Source organism: Pterocles gutturalis, unplaced genomic scaffold, assembly GCF_000699245.1.
Source record: "Pterocles gutturalis isolate BGI_N339 unplaced genomic scaffold, ASM69924v1 scaffold21004, whole genome shotgun sequence".
Taxonomy (NCBI): domain Eukaryota; kingdom Metazoa; phylum Chordata; class Aves; order Pterocliformes; family Pteroclidae; genus Pterocles; species Pterocles gutturalis.
The window spans coordinates 30,242-52,945 of NW_010136326.1; the positions used below are offsets into that span (position 1 = coordinate 30,242).

A 22,704-nucleotide genomic window follows, 5' to 3' on the forward strand; every position below is an offset into this window, starting at 1 on the left:
TATTATTAGAATAGACCATTCTAAATTTTTACTCCCATCACAGCAGACAGCTATATCCATTTTTGTATAAAAATTTACTTAGCACAAATGAAAGGAGTAGCAGATTAGATGGTTTTAAGACCATATCCTATTTTAGCTGGATTCACTGGGGAGTGGACCTCAAGGACAGCCACATCCAGTGCATTTAGTTGCACTTTGGCAACTCTTTCTCTCACACTCTCTGTGTACAAAGCTTGTAAAAGAAATTTATCATTGGCTTAGGAAACTCACTTAAGTGAGATGAATATTTTACAGTTTGAGGGAACTACAAAATACCCATTAAGGAGGGATGGGTGAATCTCCTTTAAAATTAAAAGGAAAAATAAGGCACCCACTAGTGCCTTGCTAAAAGAGAGTGGGGAATCACATGGCTAATGCTTGTTTTTGGCTTTGAGAGTCACCCCTGGAGCTCTGGTTTTCCAGTCACTTTCTCATCTCAGTTCCTGTGAATAGTCCTTTGAAAGCAATGGGAAGAACTGTCTGCAGGATGTTGGTAAATCCAGTCACATGACTGCACTGGGAAGATACGTGTTCATATGTGAGAGTCACCCCTGGAGCTCTGGTTTTACAGTCACTTTCTCATCTGCTTAGTTCCTGTGAATAGTCCTTTGAAAGCAATGGGAAGAACTGTCTGCAGGATGTTGGTAAATCCAGTCACATGACTGCACTGGGAAGATACGTGTTCATATGTCAGGGCTCAAGAGACACGTTTTTTTCCTTAAGAGTACACCAGTGAGCAGACTAAAAAAATCTATTTCTACACTGCAGCTGTAAGTTTACACCAGGATTTTAGCCAGGGCTCCCTGGGTCCTATGTCTATTGATTCAGGAATTGTTTAGAATAAGATTTAATTAAAACAAAAAAAAACAAAAACCAACCTGAAAACAACACTACCAGCATAAAAGTGTTTATTGCTTTGGGAGCTTCCAAATTTAATCTTTGTGTTCCTAAGGGATGCTGTGCATGCAGGATACGGTAACCACTTGCCACTTTGGGAATGTTCTCCAAGAATCTAAGGATTCACAACCACTACAACCAGGAATCAGAGGAGGACACATCCTGATCAAGCTTGGGAGGACCCAGATCTGTGCTAAATGCACAGTTCCCACTGCAGTGCTGAGTTACTGGTGCGATTCTAATGAACTCCATTAGGATTGCTGAGTACGTCTTGCAGTTATTTAATTAATCCCTTAACAAAGGAAGCAACTTGACTAAGTCAGTAAACACAATCATCTTCATGATTGCTCAGACAAGTTGCAGAATGAAAGAAAAAACTATAGAAATCAAAGGTTGTTTTGAAATAAAAACAACTAAAATCATGTGACTTGTGGGAAAAATGAAGTCCAAGCCTCCCTTGGGATAAGAATTTTGTGGAGTTATTTTCAAAGCAGTGAAAGGATCGGTGTTAAACAGCAGGGTCTTGGGGTCATCACATGTCCTCATGGTGCCCTCGCTTCATTCAGTGTAACTAACTATGCCTTTATCACATGCCAGCTTTATGCTCAGATAGTGGGCTGGAACACTAAACTCTGCACTGAGGTATCTCTGTTTTTATAATTAATCTGATGCTATGGAAAGCAGTCTGATAACTAAGTGAAGACTGTTACAACATCAATCTGATGAGGAAGACTACCAGAGTTATTATAAAGTGCTTGTAAAAATTACCATGACAGTATTAATTTGGTTGGATAAATACCTTTGATTAAATTTAGCCTGCAATCCTGCAAAAGGATGGACAGTTGTGGATTGACCAGAGGTACAGAAGAGAAGACAAGAAAGACCTTTTTGCTCTTGCACTTATAGACAAAATTAGTCTTCATCTGATGCCTTTTTCTTCAGAGAGGATAGTACATGCAAGCTAAAAATCAGAGAAAATACCTTAGTGTTATTATATTTCATGAAATATCATTTGCCAATCTGACTGTGTCTGTTTGGCTCCACGTTGCTGCAAAGTGGGAAGCAGACTCATTAATGGATTTGAAGCACACACACTTGTCCTAAACGTCGGTGGCACATACCCCACCTACTGCTTTGGTCAAAGCATTCACACAGTGATTAGAAAGAACTTTGGATGTGTCTCGTCCAAGCCTGGTCCATCCAGACTAGGAAGGGGAAAAAAGAGGCTGAAGCCCTTGCTAAAGTACAGGAGAGCTCAGGATCCAGCCTCCCACAGAGCTCAGGCTGAAACAAACCCATACTTTATGTTACACAAGGACAGGTGATGGACAAGCAGCCTTTGAGAGGATTTTGACCTGCACTTAACTAGCAGTGAAAGCATAATTTAACACTTGGTTAACAAAACACTCCAGGCTCCACAGGCATCAGGACTCTTGACTTTCAATTTTATGGACAATTTGGAGTTAAGCAACGACCTAGAAAAAAAAAGAACTTATTGAAATTATGATAATAGAGTTCCAACTATGTAAATAAGAATGATGGTTTTCAGTGAAACTAAAAGTCTAGCTACACCAGATCCCCTAGGAACTATGACTTCCAGTGTTTAATTCTGTTTTGTCTGAGAAAGTCTTCCCTTTTGTTTGTTTTAAAGTTCAGCATCATTAACTTTTTTTTATTTATCTTTTAGTTCCTTTGTTATGGGAAATCCATGTACCAAAGCCTGCTCTCAGATTTCTTGAACTCAGCAAGAGCTGACAGTATGATTCACTCCCTCCACACCTACCCAGCTTATGTTACCAGTGTCCCAAACATGCACTATCAAACAGCATGTCAACATCCTGTTGACTGTTCTAGAGTACGACCAGATTATGTACTTTTCTGCAGTACTGGGTATTGGATTGGAGAGGAGGCAGGAACCCGTGGCTCAAAGGCATCCTATCTGATCTTTGGACATGACAACATTACAGGTTGTCACAAAGAATCTGCAACATTTTGTCCACTGAGCTCTTGACCTTGCCCATTTTTCCTCCATGGTGTCATTACATGAACTACAGATCATAGAAAGCCAAGAACAGGGCTGCAGAGAAGATATAGAGTCTCCTTATGTTTCCATTTCAAGGGTTTGTATTGTACTGACACTGGAGGTTCCCCTGAGAACACAGGTACTTTACAGACATAAATGGAAAATAAACCAACAGGCTAAGAGGGGATACCTTAAACACAAACAGGCACGCTACATACTTTAACTGCATATAGTTGTGACATAAGGCAAAGCAGGGGATATGCTGTGTTCCAGTGATAGGAATATATCCCAAAGGTTCAAGTAGAAGTCAGAGGGGTTGTAAAAATAAAGACGTATGCCTGAAATACAAAATAAGAATGAGAGTTATCTCTTATCTCTAGAGTAAATCCTTCTTTTTTGGCCTTATGTGAAGGTCAAGAACTTGTTCAGTAACAGTTACTGTTAAGACTGCCCCAAGGATTTCTCAAGCTAGTTGCATTTATAATCACTGGCAGAACAGGCACCACATAAAACATGAGTTACACTAGCATCATAGTCCATCCTGGGTAATAAGTTTACTTTGATCCCTTTTGCATGGCCACAAAGGTTTCATTCTCCATGACATTCTCCAGATGTGTGTTGGCCCACACAGGGGATGGGTAATCTATGGCTAGTAAACCCTACCCTCTTAGCACAAAAATAAATGGGAAACAGGAAGGAAATGAGGACTGAAGTCAGGAGGGTAGACCGTACTGCACGAGGTAACAAAATTATTATTCCTTCCAGAGATGGAGAGGAAGGTAATCAGTAGAAAATGATATTTCACAGAACGTCCAGAGCCAAATGCTTTCCCAAAGCATCTCTCGTATGAAGTATCCCTCCTTCTGAATTCAGCCTAGTTTCTGCTGCGCCATAGCTACATCTCTCCTTGACCTGCAGAAAGTATTCAAACTTTGGGATCCATCCCAACCGCACATAGCTCACCAGCCTGGTGTGTTTAAGACAACCTGAAGTGTGTAGCCAGCAGAGGAGAGAAGAAAGCCAACACCACCTCTCATGCCAGCTGCCCAGATGACCATGGCACACAGCCTGGTGGGACACGTGACTGGCTCATGCAAATGTGGCCATCAGTGTGGGTATGCGGCCCGTCTTGAACTCTCAACCAGGCAAGAACCACTTCAACTGCTGTTACAGCCTCTCCTCAAAGGTCCAGGTGGTGGATCCAAGGCTGGGAGGCTGTGTAGGACAGACAACAAAGGATATTACTAAAAGCTTTCTCCTCAGCCTCTTTCAGCCTTGCCACAGTTTTTACAGGCTGAGATAATAGATTTTGCATTACATTATATCATGTCATGAAAATTCAGTGAAGACAGGGATTTTTAGTCCGATGTTCTATTGTTGTCAGGCATAACTTCCTGAAGAAAGACTTTTTCCTTTGGCTTATTTATTTATTTTCCTTCAGCTCATTTATTTATTTTCCTTCATGTGCAGCCTAAACCCTCCCTTCCTGTTGGGAACGACAACTGCGGCACATGGCATTGGCTTGCCAAGCCTGAACGACTGTGAAATATCATTTATCTTGGAGCACAATAGTATCAAAGAGAGCAACCATGTGGGCCTGACTATGAATTCATTATATAGCTGTGCTTAAGAGGAGGAGGGTAAGCTGCAGTATCAGAGGAAAAAGAGGTCCCATTTCTGAGCTAACACTCTTGGACCTGAAAGCACTGTCACATCTGAAAACACTCCTGGGACAAAAAGGAAACTTTGGTTCCCTTGCTCACAAAAAAACTTTCGGCTTTCAAAGGTTGGAGATACAAAAGTATTCACCAGGGCAGAAAATCGATACTTCTGTAGGTTAATGGGAACAGAGTGGCCCCAGAAGATCAAGTAATTGGCTGATGAAAGCCACACGGCTGACACACACACTTCCCAGCATACCTGTATTATACCGCAGATCCAGTGGTTCCTGTATGAATGCTACAGCCCATAGATAAGAAATGCTTCCAGCTACCCTTGTGTTATTTTCACCCTTTCACCTTCTGGGCGGCTTTTTTGACAGAAGAAACAGCTGTATTTAAAGTGTAGGAGAGATTTCAGACAAGCTGGAAATTAACAATTAATTTCATATTTTCCCCACCACCACTCCATTCCCATCTTTTCCTCTGGGTTCCTTTGGTGCCTCCTGTCCCCCAGTGGTGGCTGGCTGAGGGTCAGGGCAGGCAGAGAGCACTGGGCTCCTCTTCATTTTGCAGCCTCAGGGAAGGGTCCTGCCTGCTTGAGGGCAAGCAACAACCTTGGGTGAGGGTGCTCTGATTTCCTGAGAAACCCAGTCTATTGAACAAGCAAAGAAAGTGAATAAACTAAGAAAAGTGAAGATATCAAGGTGTTAAAGGGGATTTTCCATGCGGGCTTGGTTCTGCCAGAATCTTCTTATGTAAACTTGGGTATAAGTCTCCCAGTGATTTTGGTGGTAGGAGACCAGCCTTAATAAGAACTGAGAAAACAGATGCAGCAAGATGCAAAGGGATTAAGCTCTCAGAGTTAACTGGGATCCGTTTAGGGGACCCCACCTGGTTACATTTATGCCATTTTGAGTACTCCACCACAAAACACCTGGGAAGTGTTTAGACCACTGGCACTAACATAATGAAGGCATCAGTACCTTCCATCCTTCAATTCAGCTGCAGTGGCTGAGAAGTGTTTTCCGGACAGCAGTTCTGAAATTTCTCAGGGATCAGGGTGGCAAAACATTTAAATGTAATGACTTTGCATGACAGCAATTCTAATGCCTCAGGACAGAAAACCTCAATTTTACCTGTGCACATTGTGCTTCAAATACAGAAGTAGTAATAGATCACGTGTCCATCAGTATTTTCATAGAGAAGCTATCTGGTGTAAATTCATGCTGTGCCATATAGTTGAAGCCAGTAAAGCAAGGTCAGGATTTTTTGCTATTATTTTTCCCTCTTTGTTTTGTGCCTTGCTTTGCTCTGTCTATCACTAAATGTTCCAGGGCTCTCTACCACAAACCCAGAGTGTGGAAAATGCTGACCAGCGTCGTTTACTGTATCCGTGCTCACAAACAAGCTGTTATTTGTCACTGGCATGTAAATAAGTCACTGTTCTTTCCATCGTATTGCTGTTAAATAAATACCGTGAACCAAGTTTGCAGCATTGATTTCTTGTCGGAGGTCACTGAGATAATTTCACAGAAATATCCCGTGATAGTTTTGCAAAACAGGATGAGTCTCAGCCTGAATTTCATGACTCTGTTTTTTTCCACTTCCATTCTGATGGTTACTGTGTTTTTGCTGTCACAGGCAGGTGGTTAATTCATCCTCACTCACAGAGACCAGGAAAATTAAAACTTTGTCCACTCTTCTAAGTGACTAAGACATATATGTTATAAATCACTTGTATTTTGGTATGATCTACAAGTCCTAGCCCATGTAAACCACAGACTGACTGTGTGTGCACACTTACAACAACTACACACCACTGACTGCAGTGTAGCATGCAGATAGCCAAACAGACAGCTTTAAATGGCAGCAATATAAACGAGGGAGCTGGTAGCTTTGTCCTGACTGAAAAACTTGATGCAGAGTATGAGTAAATTAACCATACCAACCAACAAATATATCCTATTCATAAACAATGCCTGCCTGCAGATTAAAATATAAATACCAAGACTGGAAGTCAGTTGTGTCATCTTTTTTCTACAGATGATAAACTGAGGCAGAGATTAAATGATTTGCCCAAGGTGCCATAAGAAGCTTGTGTCAGAGCTGGGACTAGAGTTACCTGTGCCTCAGCCTGTGCCACAGCCACAGGTTCCTCCTTGTTCTGAGCACATTGTAGATTCGTGCTAAATGCTGACGTAACTGCTCTGACCTAGTAAATGTCATTCTCCATTTTCACCCATTAAAAGAACAGAATGAGTTAGACTGTGAGTGTTAAGGATGCTGCTGGGCAATGAAAATTGAAAGCCCTACTTTCGTTCTCACCCACTGATGACAGGCATTTTAGGAAGGGAGTCAGCAGCAAGTTTTGCACTTAAAAGAAATCATATCGGCAGTGGTGGGTAGGGGTTTGGGAAGCAAATCTGATAGGTGCATCTAGATTTGGCTAAGAATGAAAAGAGCATTTTCTTTCCACTGGTTGCTGGCTAGTAAAGCAAAGGGATGGAATTCATCCAACTTGCAAAACTTGAATACAGTTACTGCTATCTGCAAATGGGTGCCCCTCCCCGCTCATGTGAGCTACACAGGCAAAAGAGAATGACACATGTGCTGTTTCCTTTTCCAGTTGTAAAGGGGTCAGGAGCCAGGCAAGGAGAGCCCGAACAAGAGAAGCATTTTCCTGGGCTCTTCCAGCTGTTCTGTTCAATCCCGCCGTCGGTTCTGAGCAGGGAAGAGAGACTGTCAACACAAATAAGGCATTTTTCAAAGGCGTAAATTATGAGTTACCAAAACAATGCGACATCTCAACCACGTGAGTACCCTTATCCCCCCCCTCCTTACAGTAAGAGTGGATTTACCAGTCTGCCGCTTAAGGAAAAGATTGTCTAATGCATTTCATATGTAAAAAAGAAAAAGAAAAAAAAAAAAAAAAAAGAGCTCCTGAGACTAATCCTGAAGAAAAAAAGTTGTGATATTTTCCTTTTTTATTCTTTGTTTGTGCACGCGCGTGGGTGTGAAGAACTGTAACAGGCTCTGCAAACTAAGGCTCCTGAATAGGACCAAGCAAAGTTAGTAACGTTTCTGCCTAAACCTTGGCGTAGAAAAGTTTCATTTGAATGTTTTTCCCTCCCCCTCCCCCCCGCCTTCAGGAATGAAAATATAGAGCATTTTGAAAGCGTGTGACGCTTTTCAAAGTTATTAATGGTGCTGCCCAATTTGTGTTTAGACTCTTAAACTGTCTGTGTGTAATATGAGACGCAAGCCACAAACTGACAGTCTATATTTAAAGCCGCAATGTGTTTCTGCTCCTGGAAATGTAGAAACATGGTCTTAAGGACAAGCAAATTAGTTTCGCAGCAAGAGAGTGTACAGGAGGGCAAGTCCTCTGCTGGGGTAACTCTATATTTCAGTAAATTTGAAAAGAGAGAATTTGGCCCAAATAATGAAGTGGGCACAGATGCTTAGCTGCAGCATGGTAGTGTTCATTTTGGGATATTATTAAAATGAAAGCAGAGGGGAAGAGGGTGGATTCTGATTTGATAAGCTGAGAAAAGTCAATGGGAAACTCTGAGTTTTTGGCACTGCAACAGCAGCTCCATATCTCTTTTATGGCTTTAGGATAATATTTCCTGTTTTAATTCAAGACAGTAGTTTTGCATTATTTTTAATAAACAAACTGACAATAGCAGAATTGTTTTTTATACTGTGGTATCAGTAATGAAGGCAGGAAGTATGGATGGGATTGGTGGGAGCTGCCTGCAATTCAGGGTTTGATGCAGAGACTGCTGTAAGAATATTTATTCTCTATGGATGTTGACACTGACATTTCCCAAGCTCTGAATGAGGCAGGCTGATCCAGCAGAAATGACACAGTGAGCAGCATCTCTGGAATTCCAGCCATCAATTTCTATTTACCTTTTAGTCTTTTTTGCAAGTTCTAACCAACAAGAAAGATTAGATGTTAGCTTTATATTAAATTTTATCGTATTTTATTCAGCATCTTAAAATATTATAAGTTGTCTTCTATTGTTTCTGTTACAGTTTGTTTTCTGTTGTTGATAGGAAAGAAACATTCAGGCTAATGCAGGATTCTGAGAGTCTGGGTTTGGAAAAGCTTGAGTAAATTGCTACCATTGGTGCTCTCAAAGCATGTACAGGAGGGTGGTCATGACTCACTGAGGTGCATTTTGCTCATTGTGCAATATCTACAAGGGTCCAGACACAATTTTTTATCTTTAAGGACAGGCTTGGCCAGGTGACAAGTCCAGGACCAGTTCTACAGTCCCGAACACATTATGAATCCCTCCTCTAACAGACTCAGGTTTTCAGAGGACCCCACAGAAGGCCCTAGGGTGGATCTGGATGAAGAGTTACTGCCCCATGGGGCCTTTTGTCTGTTCATAATGAAAAGAGGCTGATGCATTAGGTTCTCTTGTTTTTTCCAAAATCTAGGCAGGAATTCTCAGCTTGAATCATTTTAAGATCATATGATTGCCAGTAAAAATAAATGGCTTGCAAGCTAGCTAGAAGTAGTATTCAGACTGAAAAATAGTGACTATTTATTCTTTATTTGCCCTCATAATTTGCCCTACTTATTCAGACAGGATGTTCCTGCATTTTGTTTCAGTCTATCTTTTTTTTTTTTTTTTTTTTAGTTACATGGATCAAATTTACAGATTAAGAACAGAATTAAATTAGAGGGAAGTCTGATAATAGTATTATAATTCTGTATAATGCAAGTTTGGTGTGTTGTTTTTATACTGATTGAGGTTTTGGGGGTAGGTCTTCAGGAAAAGGGTCTTATTTCTTAGTAAAATTCCAGCAATTTTTGCAAGAAACAAGATATTGAAAGATCAGTGTATTGACAGGCACTGCACAGCATGGACAGTGAATGTTTGCCAGAAAGGCAGAGTAATTGGGAAAACAATTTTGCTTCATAACCATACTGAGAATCTTTGAAATGGGTGTGAAAATTAATAAAGAATCAGTAAAAACCTTTCACTATACTGAACGTATTAATTCTTTGCAGAGTACCTGCAGGTGAGGCCACAGAGAAGCTGCCAACTGATGTAAACTGAACAGTTACCTAATTGCTCATGTTCTTTGCTTATCTCCTTGTATTTGCTCGCAGCTGATAAGGAATTTTTGTTCATTCTATAAATACAGTATGATCCTGGCAATCCAGGTGGGAGCAGACTACTGTTTCAGGTTTAAAATATTCAGCTCTGTGAACGCTGCAAATGTATTCTGCCTCTGTACAGGGACGCCACACCATTTAATCTTGGGCGCTTCCCATGCCTAGCTCAGATATCCCATTGCTTTGAGTGGGCTCAACGGAGAGGCCGACAAGCCAGTAATTCAGCCTGCTCGTGTTAGGTGGTGTGTATATATTTACTCCATCATTCATTGTTAATGGACATTTGTGTGTGGCTGGACTAAAATGGAACACCTAAGTGAAGAAGTCTGCTACCAAAGCCAAAAATGGAGTTGGGCTTCAGCTTCATTGGCTGGGATTCAATACAATATTGTGTTGTGAATATATCTCCAGTTTCTTTTTTCTTCTTCTTCTTATGCAAAAGGGATCTAACCTGACAACAGGAATGTAAACTTCCTGATTTTTAAATGCATCATTTTTAAATACATCACCTGGTGATGGACTCCCTTCCTCCCAGCTCTGCTCAGATGTACAGGCAGTAGCTGCCTTGCCTGTTGCAAAATCTTGAGGAATTCCACAGGTTTGGCAACCTGTGTTTAGGCTGCAGCTTTTGCCCTCTTCCTTGAGACTGCAGTGACCCATTTCCAAGGCAATGGACAGCTCAAATGAGGTGAAGGACTCATAAATAAACGTCACTAGGTCAAAGGTTCAGTCTGGGGAGGCAGTGATCTTTGCAAAACTGTCTTTGGGGGTCAAAGCTGTTCATCCCCCAGAGAAGGTGCTCTGCACCTTACAGGATTAAATTTGTAATCAGCATGCTGGGAATGTTTTATTTGGAGCCTCTTATACTCCAAATGCCAGCTGTCAAAGGAATTAGAGGTTAAGGAGAGCAGTTTGTGGAGGCTTCTCTTTCCTCATCACCTACCAGCAAAGGTCTTCCTTCTGGGTGCATAGGAAGCAGTGCTGTCTGTGCTATGCAGAAGAATTGTCCCAAAAGGAAACCAGAGGCAAGACTGTACCTCAGGCCATGGCCCAGCTGCAGGGAGAGGAAGAGGGTCAGGAACATGGTGAAGCAGGGCTGCAGCTCAGCGGTGGACCAGGTGAAAGCCCTGGGAGCAGACCCTGGCGCTGCTTCTGTGCCGTGAGCAGGAGGTCTCAGTTTCATCGTTGTCGGATTCTCCACCTGCTGCAGTGACAGCTAGGGCTTCTGTCAAAGAGGCAAGTATGTGTGGGACGTCCCCTCCAGAAAGGCTGAAAGCTTGGAAAAAGTGGCCTCCAATAAAGGCAAAATGGCGTAGAGCTGTGAATTGTGAGTCTGGTTCTGAGAACAGCCTTGACCTGTCTTTAACTCATTATGAGACATATTTTGGGGCTGCAAACTGGTCTTTTAAATGCTCCTGGAGTGATACCACTACCTTTCACACAGGGCCTGTGAAAAACCAAAAATGATCCCCATAGACCTTTAACCACATTATTCACTGCCTTGGCAACAGATTTGATTTCATTGCCCTTAATCAACAGAAGCACTTGCCTGTGGCAGTAACTAATAAACAAAACTAGAGACTATTGATTACCAAAATTTTTGTCTTCACTGGTAAACCTGTGAGCATTTATAAGCAAGGAAACCTATGGATTATAATAACCTCTCATTTTTTAGCACAGACATCCCAAAAAGTGTCCCACAAGCATTTATGTAAATTGAATGCCTCTGCTTGTATTTTTGTCTCCCACCACTGTGCATGTGAATTGGAAAATTTGGCTTTATACCCCAGGGCTCTCCGTGACACCCTCATTGCCTGAGATGTTGATGTGAAAGTCTGCAAATTGAAAGGCTCAGAATGCACCTGAAATTTCAGTAATTAAGAGCAGAAATGTTGGCAAACTGCTAAGCTGGAGGGAATGGGAGGGATGTCCACCCAACCAGGAGTCCGCTTTTTGAAAATACACCATTGGCAGCATTTCTGGGCACTGCCTTTCCCAAAAAAAAAAAAAAAAAAAAAAAAGCCAATTATTTACCCAGTAGATGTTAAAGATTCAGGTTATGGTTGGTTACATGCTTAAGCCTATTAGTATTACAGAATTGTGCAGTGTCTGCATCTCACTGCTGATACTGCTGTGCCTTTCTTTCTAGGCTCTTGTGGAACATACCCCATATCCATCACTGTTCAAATGACTGAGTCCGATCAGCAAAGCCTTTTGTAAAACAGGCTTTTGGGACTGCATTCTCTGATGAAAGTCTGTTTGTGTGTCTGCTCTGTGGAGTGCCTGTCCCTATTGTTGGGGAGGGATTAGTATTCCTATAGCACAGAGAAATTCAAGCCAACAGAGGGATCTGATTGTGCTAGGTGCTGTACAGACACCCTCTCTTCAAAAGGATAGTAGACCACATAGAGAGGATAGATTACAGGTAGGAAAGATATAGATGCTTTCCAGGGGCACTGCTGGAGAGGCAGCTTTTGGCTATGGGAAGGCATTTACAGCAACCAGGAGGTAGGAATTAGTATTGATTCCAGTAAATCCACTGGGGAAACAGCTCTTTGCTTCCCACTCTCTAATTTTGTAATACATGCTCAGGGAAAAAACTTATCTCAGAAGTAATTTAGCAACTGGCTTATTTGTTTTCCACAGAAAGATCAGAAAACTTTTAAACAAGGCATTTAGCACTACTAGGATCGTTGTTTACTTTTTTTTTTTTTTTTTTTTGCTTCACATCCAAGTTGTGATAGGAAATACACGAAAAATTGCTGGATGCCCAGATGCTGCAGTGACAAGAATACATGAGCATCTTATCTGGGCAAATATCTGGACAGCAGACAAACTGTGTTTTACTTCTGAAAGACTTAAGTTCCTAAGTAAAATTAATTTGACAGTGTTAGTAATGAGATGATGAAAAAATCACCAGCTGTAAGCATTCTGAAAAACTACTTGGTAAATGAAGAAAAGTGGCATTGGAGAAATCAGGTTTGGTTTGCCAACCATTTATGAACACGAATGAAGAAAAGGACTGCCTTCTCTGGATAATTTATTTGTAACCCTTAACTCTACTGCATAATGCAATGATACTGCAACATTATAACAGACATGCAACTCGTAATTTGTAGCTGAAATAAAGTCCGTACTCCTCTGCTTCTCCACGAGTCAGCACGATCTAATTCACACTAGATTCCTATCTCTCCAATGTTAGCATGTAAATCAAATGCACTGTCTGTGATATTCTGCTCCCTCATTGCAGATGTACCTTGCACATGTAGTTTCACCAATGAGACATATGGCTGAGTGATTTTCCTCTTAATTAATCTCATCTGCAAAGGAGTCCAGTTTCTCATATCTTCTTCTCTTCTGACATATGTTTCACCACAGGATTCTTCCTGATGAAGCAGAAAACTTCACTTAAAATCTCAATGGGTTAAACTTGTTCTGCTGCATTGAAGTTTTAAAATGATTTTTTTTTTTTTTTTGGCTTTCCTCTCCCCCTCTTTTTCATCTTAGAAAAAAAAAAATAAATTCAGTTATTTCGTGAGGGTCTACCTCTTTCTTCTTCAGATAAGCCCTGAAATGGAGTTAAGCTTTTTATCAGTAAGTTGCAGGGGGGCTTTTGAACACACCCTGAGACAGCTCCATGTTATCGTGGGTGATAAATGCCTATTTTACTGGGGACTGCATGTTTAAAATGTCTAGTTTTATGAGGCAGTCCACATTATAAAAAGCATGTGTGACAAAGTCACAGCAAGGCAGAGTCAGACATCAGGTCTTTACACATGTATCAGTGCTTAGATTTGCAAACAGAGACTATTTTAGTAACATCAAACCTAGGAAATGGATTTGGCTTGTTTATATATGTGCATAAATACACACACAATGTAGTTCTATATAATATACTGTATATCTATATGCATATGTATACACAGATATACATATATATACACACACCCCACCCTTTTCACTACTTATATGGCTTTTCAGTAGTCATACTTCTGGGTACGGAGAGTTTTATTTTCCTGACCACATTTCTATTCACAGACCAATACTTGCAAGCTCATGTTTCCCTTTTTACATGGCAGCAGAAAAAAAAGACGAGATTTTTGAAGGCTCCGCAGAAGCATAAATTCAGTAAGAACAAAGAAAGAAAGTGAGAAGATGATTTGGGCTATGTATAAGAAGCTGGAAAATATTATGAAATATCCTTTTTGTATGTTATAATAAAATATCAGCGAAGTGGCCTTATGGAAAGTATCCCTTGTAGATGCTAGATTCAGGTGTCTCTCTACTGACTGTACTACATTCGAGGCTTAGCAGTTGTAGATGACACTGAATCACTCCATGTTTTGAATTTAGGCATCGTAGTATTTGCCTAAATCCGTCTTGGAGACTATTACAGGACCCATGTCCACATAAGCAAAGATCCAGAGAAAAGCAGAAATTATGACTTCAGAAACAAGGGGGAAGTAGACGTTCCATATGGATCAAGCTGTTTTAAATGGGAGAACCCATATTAAGAAAGGCCAAGTCGGAGCTCTTCTTCAGGCATTCAGTAGTGCAAGTTTAAACCACAAGCAGGCAGGAGATTTGGTCAGGTTCCTCAAGTAGCTCATCTGTGCTGGGAGAATTTGGTGGCTGCATCTGCAGGACAGTTTTATAGAAAAACTGATCATTTTAGCATGCTGAAATAAAAGTTTGTCTTTAAAGAGTAACTACCCTCCTCTGGAAACAGAATACTTATTTAAGAATCAATTCAATTGTATTCTGTAATTCTGTGTCCACCTCAAACAGTTATGGGAAAATGAATATGTACTGGATTAGCTTTCACTGAATTGTTGCTCCAGGTTAACTTGATTCTTTTGTGTAGGCAAATCTGTTCTCCGTACACAAGAAAAATAAGCTTTGAAAAAGCACTCTTACTAGGACAAAAGCAAGATGCCTCTCATCTGCTAATTAGATATTTCAAAAATTTCAGGCACTTAACGAGGGATGAGAAAGCAGCTCCTGATGACCAACTTTAGCTAAACCAAATAATCTTTAGGTGAAATGAACAGACCGCAAATCACTTAACTACAGGTGATTAAAGAGTTACATGTATTAATGTGTAGAGAGAAAAAATATTTTTAGTGGACTCTTGTGGAATGTGGTCATCCAAGAACTCAGGAAATTTGTGTATATTTTCAGAAATTCTGAGGCATCTTTAAAATGACACTCTGGATTTATATATTTTATTTTTCTCTTCTGGGATCTATATGGGTTTCAAGGGGTTTTTAGAGTTTATTAGAGCTAGAAATTTACCGATTTATAATGAAATCACATTTTCTGTAGAGTCTCTTATTTCCTAAGGTTTAAATAACCAGCACTTATGAACTAGCAGAGGTTGTTCTTTCTAACTATGTGATGATTCATTTAAGTGTCATGAGTACAGTCCCTGTCCCATCCAATACAGGTAGCAGAAAAATAAATTCTTGATGTATCTGTGATGCAAAGATGCTCTCAGAGAGTGGACCAGTCTCTGTCACTACCTCTCTCTCACGCCTGCCCTCTCAGGCTGTCTATTTCAGGTATCCTCTGCACCTCCTAATCCTGTCTCCTGTCCTTTTGTCAGCCCACAGGTACCTCAACATAGGAGAGACTCCCAGGTCCCAGTTGTTAAATGCCATTTCCTCCCTTCTTTCAAGGGTCTTCCACAGTCCTGACAGTGGGAAGGAAGAAAAGCATAGGCAAGGAAGACATAAATCTTCTGTTGTCATCCTCTGGGCTGAGGCCTTGTTTCCTTTGGGTGTTGCCCCCTCTTCCATCTCCATCCCTCTTCTCTTCTCCATTGGGTTCTCTTTGATCTCTCATCCTCACAGCTTGCTATGAAGCAACACCTCCCCCCTGCAGACAATTCCTATCATCACATAGGAATTTTCATTTACAACCCGGGACATGGTTTTTACATCCTGGATCCCACAATTGGGAAAGTTTATTATTGTCTGTCTCCCTCGAATTTCCATAATTACATCAGTTTGATTTTTGGAGTCTGTTGCATACAAATCCAGTTTTCCCCTCACATTGGGATTTTTTCTTTTAAAGAAGCCTATACTCTACCAGTTACTAGTAGCAACTAAGCCCTAGGTGAAAACAGGGGGATATGCAGGGGATTAGGCTGCATCTCTACAGAAAACCCTGCATAAAGTGTTAAGCAGAGCAAACCAGGAAACAAAACTGCCGTTGAGAGCCATGCTTCTGTTCCAGCTTTCCCTTTGCTTTGGGACAAGGGGAAGTCACAGTTTTCTTGCATTTTTTTCAAAACCACTCAATGTGCTCTGCACACTCTGTTGCTTTTCCTATTACTCATCCTTTCCTTGCACCAGTCATGAAGAAGCTTGAAGTTAATGGTTGTTGCTAACATCAGCATGGCCAAAAAGAATAACACCAGGTCAGGGAGAAGAAGCATGCTTTGTAGGTCCTTCTTCTGCAGGCTGTGTCCACCTAATGCAGAGGGACAAACTCTTGCAAAACCCTGTTGATTGCCTTTAGCACTTTTGCAGCTCCCACCAAGAGTTGTCTTCTCCTCCATACTCAGAACTCAAGCAATGGTTATTGTCAAGGTCCTTGATTATTCTTAAAAAAAAATGAAAACCCACCTTCTATCTTTTGTAGAGCTGGATGAAACTGGTCCCTCCAAACATCTCTCCCGTGTCACTCACTTGCCCACCCACCTCATCCTGTCTGCCCCGTTTATGCTCCCTCTTCTCGAGTTAACCATCATACATCCTGACCCAAGAGCCCAGCTCTCATTTCTACTTACTTTATAGGGGAGAATTTGAGTTTACTTCAAGCCCAAGCCATTACCATAAAAACAGTGATGAATGGTGACTTCATGTGGTGGGAGATGGAAAAGATATCATAGGATCATATCATAGAATGGTTTGAGTTGAAAGGGACCTTGAAGACCATCTAGTTCCAACCCCCCTGCCATGGGCAGGGACACCTCCCACTAGACCAGGTTGCTCAAAGCCTCATCCAGCCTGGCCTTGAACACCTCCAGGGATGGGGCATCCACAACTTCTTTGGGCAGCCTGTTAGAAGGTTCACCACCTTCACAGGGAAAAAATTCTTCCTAATATTTAATCTAAGTCTATCTTCTTTCAGCTTAAAACCGTTACTCCTTGTCCAATCATTACACTCCCTGATCAAGAGTGCCTCGCCATCTCTCATGTAGGTTGGGTACTGGAAGGCTGCTCTAAGATCTTCCCGGAGCCTTCTCTTCTCCAGGCTGAATGACCCCAACTCCCTCAGCCTGTCCTCATATGGGAGGTGTTCCAGCCTGCTGTTCATTTTCATGGCCCTCCTCTGGACTCACTCCAACAGGTCCATGTCCTTAAAACATGGTGTTGCACAGCCCCAGAAAGAAGCTGGTTGCTTATAGCCTGGGCTAGCCAAGTCTTCTGTTTCCAGCTCTCCAGTTAATGTCTCCTTCCTACTCATGATTGATAGCAAGCTCTTACCATCTTTCCTTTCACATCCTTCCCATTCCTTCTTAACAAAATACAGTCTTCTGCATTGCATAAATGTGTCCTTTTTGCTTTGTTTAGTCTGTAAATTCCTCAGAACAGAAATCATCTCTCCTTCCATCTCCTTTCTAAACAAAAATCACGAAACAATTATTTGCTACTTCAGTGCTCATGATAAGGGGCACTGACTTCATCCATCTTCCCAAATTACTTCATCAAGTTGCTCACTCTGGGCAGAGATCTAGGCCTCCTGAAGCACAAAGTGCAAAAGACAATCTTATGTATGACATCAACTGACAAAGCATATCAAGTTGGAAGGACTTTAGGGTTTTCTCCTTGAAAATATTTTTCCCCTAAACATATTAATTTGCATTCTCCGAGATAGTCTCTCAACTGTGGACATCAAAGCAAGCTGGAAATCCAGCAGAGTTTTTAAGTGCATTAAAGACAGTGTATTCCAAAGCCACATGGCTGAACGTTTAAGCACCATGGAAGAAATGAAGTAGCAGGTGGTAATACATGTAAACATGATTGTTCTAATCTTCATACTTTTCAACTTGTCAAAGACTACCTCTGTGACACAATGTTTGACAAAGAACAAAAATAAGGGATGCTGCATGCACACACACATACACAGGAGAGCATAAAACCAAGGACACCAGCCAGCTTTGGATTTTCTCTTTCAGACAAATTTCAGATCTTGTAAGTCATTTACAGCAATAAGGATGTGGATTTACCAGACTTATGTGGAACCTGGCAAATCTGGGCATGGAGGGAGTGCTTCTTGGGAGGTTTGAATACAGAAATACAGTTCTCTAAGGCACATTTTTTTGCAAAGGTAAAGAGTATAAAATGCCATCCACTACAGACTAGTGGCATTTTGTAAATGTCTGTGTGTTGGGAATAGAGATAACCAGTCTTTAGTATTCCTCAGTTAGCAACCAAAGCATTGCGGAAATATTTTCAGGTGGTTTCAGAGAGTCTAAGTGAGACAAAATGAGACCATTTTTTTACCCCTAATGAAATAACAGAGCTTTCCACCATATCTGCCCCCTTTCTACTAACTTTTGGTGCATGTTTTGTGATTGGGTCTAGCTGTAAAGGCATAGCTTTATCACCTGAGGTCCTGATGTGTAAGCAAATAGTTGATCATTTCTCTCTCCTTCACATTTCTGCAGAGCTTCTCAGCAAATGCCTTAGTCACTACAAGTTATCATTGTATTGCTGAAGTCAATGGTGTTGAGATACTTGTACACAGGAGCTTGAGGTTGCTCACATTGATTTAATTGGACTTTGGATCAGAATTTTCTGATTTCAGATCTTCACTTTTTAATACTACTCTGCTTCAAATGCCTTGATTTACCTCATGGTAGCCTCATCTACTGTCACCACAGATTTTAATAAAGGCAAAGTCATTTATCACTGGTAGCTAGAGCTCTTGTAGGAACCACTATTGAAAGCAGGAGGTAGTGGGGAGTAAATAAACTGATCCTGTACACTCCCAAAGAAGAATACTTCCAGCTGCTTCAAGGTTCTTGCACATTAAGAAAAGGTGTCTATGGCTCCTGAGCTCATTCTCCCTGTGGATTAATGATCTGTAAGGGACTCCTTGTACCAAGGAGGAGTAAATCACCCTCCTGCTTTTGGCAGGTGGGAATGCAACTGGGGAGATAAATACTTTTGCATTTCTCTGAACTTTGCTGTTGCTCCTCAGTAAAAGATTTCCCCTTCTGGAATCCATTAAATCTGTGAATCTTAGGCAAAGACTTTTCTTCGTCCTCCCAGGTTCTGTGTGAGATGCTTAATCTCTGCATCCTGGGGACATAACCATTTGTGAGCTGGAAACAGAGCATGAGCCAAGCCCTTCTCCTCTTGGGTTACCTCCCCTGATTTCCTTTGCCTGCAGTGAATAAAAGCTTTCATTTCAACAGCATTTGACTTATGTTGGAAGGCTCATGACTGACTGGAGCAACAATGGGGTGGCAGAGATGAATGAATCCATTTAAAATGTGTCACTGCTAAATGAGTAAGGATAAGCTTTAAACACAGGGGAGAAAGCAAGAAGAGGTACGACTGCATGAAACTGTTTTTAAGTTAAAATGCAGCCTGGACTTTTTACCCCTGCTCCTCTCCATGACTTGCATTTCCTTTAAGGAAAAGTTCATGCCTCCTCTCCCGGCTGCTACAACCCTTCCCCAGGCAGGAAGCATATCCTGTGTCCTGTTTTCTCCAGGGGCCGGTAGCAGAGCAGATGGGAGTATGATTTTCACATCCTTGCTTCCCCTGTGCTGTTTTCAAATGATCTGAGTAGCCAGACTCTGGGTAAATCTCCCTCCCTTTCTCACAGGGTGCAGCCCAGCCCCAGGACCCTGCAGCCCAGCAGCTGCTGGAGGTGGCCGAGGGGGAAATACAAGCTATTCCCTTTGGAGGTCTGTGTGCCTATTTTTGTCAGATATTAAATTGCAACAGTCATTGGCTGGGGGGGGAAGCACATGTCCTGTAATTAAAGATTGTGTCTGTGATTCATTCCAGAGGAGAGGGCTGTATTTTCCTCATTGAATGAGGAAAACACGCTTGGAAACTGGAACATGTGCCGGTTTACACCTAAGTGATTTCCTTCACAGCTCACACCTGGGAAGATGCTCTCAGTCCCTGAGGGATAAACCACTCCAGGTCATGCCCTGCTGTCTGCAGCACACAGCAAGGTCCAGGACTTGTGAATGGCTGAGGGAAGTCTGCCAGAGAGATACTGATAGATGTGTGTGTCCAGATTAGCAATTGATTTTGTTTGCCACTGTTTGTCACATTAAGGTAACAGCTTGCTCTCTGTGGACATGAGTATCCATATCCCTAAGACGATACTCTCCCCTACACTGAACATAGTCCTGGGTGAGAGGAGGTGTTGCAAGAAATGCAAAATCAGACCCTTGACAGGTGCAAAGCCGTGACATGCCAGGTGTGGCCAAGGGCTGTATCATCTCTTCCGGCTGCCAGAGCATACATACTGGTCTTTCCCATTCCCCACCCTTGCTGGGATATTTCCAATCCATCTTCTAGCTAATGGGATTTGGTACCAGTTTTTCCCATCCTTTGTTTTTCACTGCCATTGCACAATGAAGTGATGTCGTGACGTTGGCAGAGCTGCCTGTGTACCAGCTGTTTGGTCACACCACTACTAAGAAAAAGACTTTCTTTCCCACAGACACTGACACTTCTTCCCATCTGCTACAGTATCCATGACAAGCAGTTGCCAAGGCAGTTTGATCCTGATCGTGCTGGGTGTTCTTGCCTAACCAGGACAAATGCTTTTTCAGCTCTGCCCATGAAAGTGCTGTAACGAGCATGGAGCTGATGGCCTGTCTTCCCCATTAGAGCCGAGAGTGGATGCCTAATGGAGAGTTAAAGAATAAGGCAACCATCTCAGGGCATAAGGCATGGAAAACTATTGAGCCCGAGTTAGTATTTCAGCATTTAAAGTGTTGTCTTGGGGTGTAAAAGCTTTTGCATTTATCGGAGTTTCTCATATGAAATACTTTAACCTTCTGCTCACATCCAGACCCAGTGCTAGGCAGGACTGAACCTTACCTCCCCCTCTTCCCTCCTCTTGAATAAGCTCTTTTAGCTTGTAGTGGAAGGAATTCAACCTTAGGAGCTCAGCATTACTGAAGGCACAGCTGGTGTCAAGCAGCAAAACACCCCCCTGCCTTGTTCCCCCAGGTAGCAACAGTGACTCCAGGAGCCGTGCAGAAATGCATGTGGCCATGACTTTATCCTTTTGTCCCCTCCAGCAGCCAGCTGTGCAGCAGGATCTGGCCCCAGCAACAATAAAGGCTCTTGCCTGAAGCTATCCATGCCACTCAGCACAAGGGTGCTGACATGCCTAGCCCCTGTCTGGGAATAGGGAAAGTCTCTGCCACTCCTTCTTCCGTCCTCATTAAGATGAGTGCCTTCTTGTCAGACAAAAATGTTCAGTGGAAGGCTTTAAGGAAGTAAAGCCAGACTGCTCTGTATGTCCCTTCTTTGTGTATATCCTAGGAAACGCTTCTTGCTGACTGTCTCCTAAAGGGACTCCTGAGAGCAAAGCTGGAAAGACAAGCCTCTGAGCTTCTGCCTGTATGTTTAACTCTCATGGGGGTGGCAGGGGCACAGAGAAAGGCTACCACATCTCATGAAAGTAGCTTAGTGGATTTAGAAACACAGGCATTCGGGTCTTACGGAAGAAGGAATTAAATTTGACAGACAGGCCCTGTAAACTGTGGGCTGTTTTATCCACTTCTTTCAGTTTTCTATTCCATCTATGCAGACAGAACCAAAAACTGCAAAAAAGATATGAGCTTTACTCCTGTCTGACTTGTAATAGATACATACTTGTGTCCAAGCCTTGCCCTGACATGAAGCATGGCACAGCTCCTCCTAAAATAAACTGCAGCTCAAACATGTCTCGAGGTGGAACTTGGCTCTTAAACAAAGTTTAATGGGAGTCTGCTCTGGCTGAACTCTGCTTCTGACTTCATATTTTCCAGAGCTGTGTTAGTGCTGCTGGTTTGTTCATTTTTCTTTTTTTTTTTTTTTTCATTCTCTTTATACTAATAGGTGTTTCAGTGGGATAACTTGACCTTATGATACTGTTCCAAAGCAGACTTCTCTGGAGGCAATGGTAAATAGTTTGGGTATGTTATGAAAGGACTTTGAGAAATTTGCAGGCTCTCTAATGACTGCTTGAGAAGGCAGGTTTTTGCAGCCTGTTAGGCAGCATCAACTGGGAATTAAACTGGGAAGCTGGAAAACAGAGAGGGTGGACAGAGGCTATATATGATCATCTTGATGATGAATCCTTGATTCTATTATATTTCTAAAATTTGTAAAATTGAGTTTTTAAAAGCTTTCACTATTGGCCCAACTGAGCAGCTGGAATGTGTGGGAGATCTGCCACAAACTCCAAAGGGAGGAGAAGCAGTTTAACAGAGAGAGATTTTTCAAATCCCACCTTGGTATTCCACTTTGTGTGTTGGAACTGCGCCCTGCTTTGATACAAGTGTAAATGGGACCACAGTGACTGCTGCTGTTCCTTGGCCACAGAGCATGATTGCTGCTGATTCAGCTATGGAAGGGCAGCATCCCTCCAGGCAGGAAGGGAGGTATAGGGTAACAGTTCTGCCCTAGGGTTCCTATTTTGACAGCTGAGAGAGGACCCTTACTTCTTAATGCATTCCAATTAATTCTTACACAGGGAATACCAAGCACAACTTTTTTCATGGCCTTCTAGAGCTGCTGCATTTCAAAGGAGTCATTTGGCTGTGAAAATCTGGAGTTTTCTGTTCTGTTCAGACTAATCTAGCAAAGAAATCTCCAGCTTTATCCAGCTGTTTTTCTCTATATGCTTCTTTTTGGGAGGCCTGTTTCTTCTGAGTGCAGATTTATAATGTACTTCACCCAGCTGAAAGAGCA

At 41.9% G+C, this 22,704-nt stretch overlaps 1 protein-coding gene across 1 annotated transcript in view; it reads left to right on the plus strand.

Annotated features, from left to right (window-relative positions):
• Positions 1 to 7,253: 7,253 nt before the first annotated feature.
• The window catches only part of LOC104468214 (glycophorin-C-like), a 29,839-nt gene continuing 14,388 nt past the window's right edge, over positions 7,254 to 22,704 (plus strand). The window contains exon 1 of the mRNA XM_010082269.1: positions 7,254 to 7,432. Within this exon, the coding sequence (XP_010080571.1) occupies positions 7,399 to 7,432 (34 nt within the window). The 5' untranslated portion in view covers positions 7,254 to 7,398. The remainder of the gene's footprint in view (positions 7,433 to 22,704) is intronic.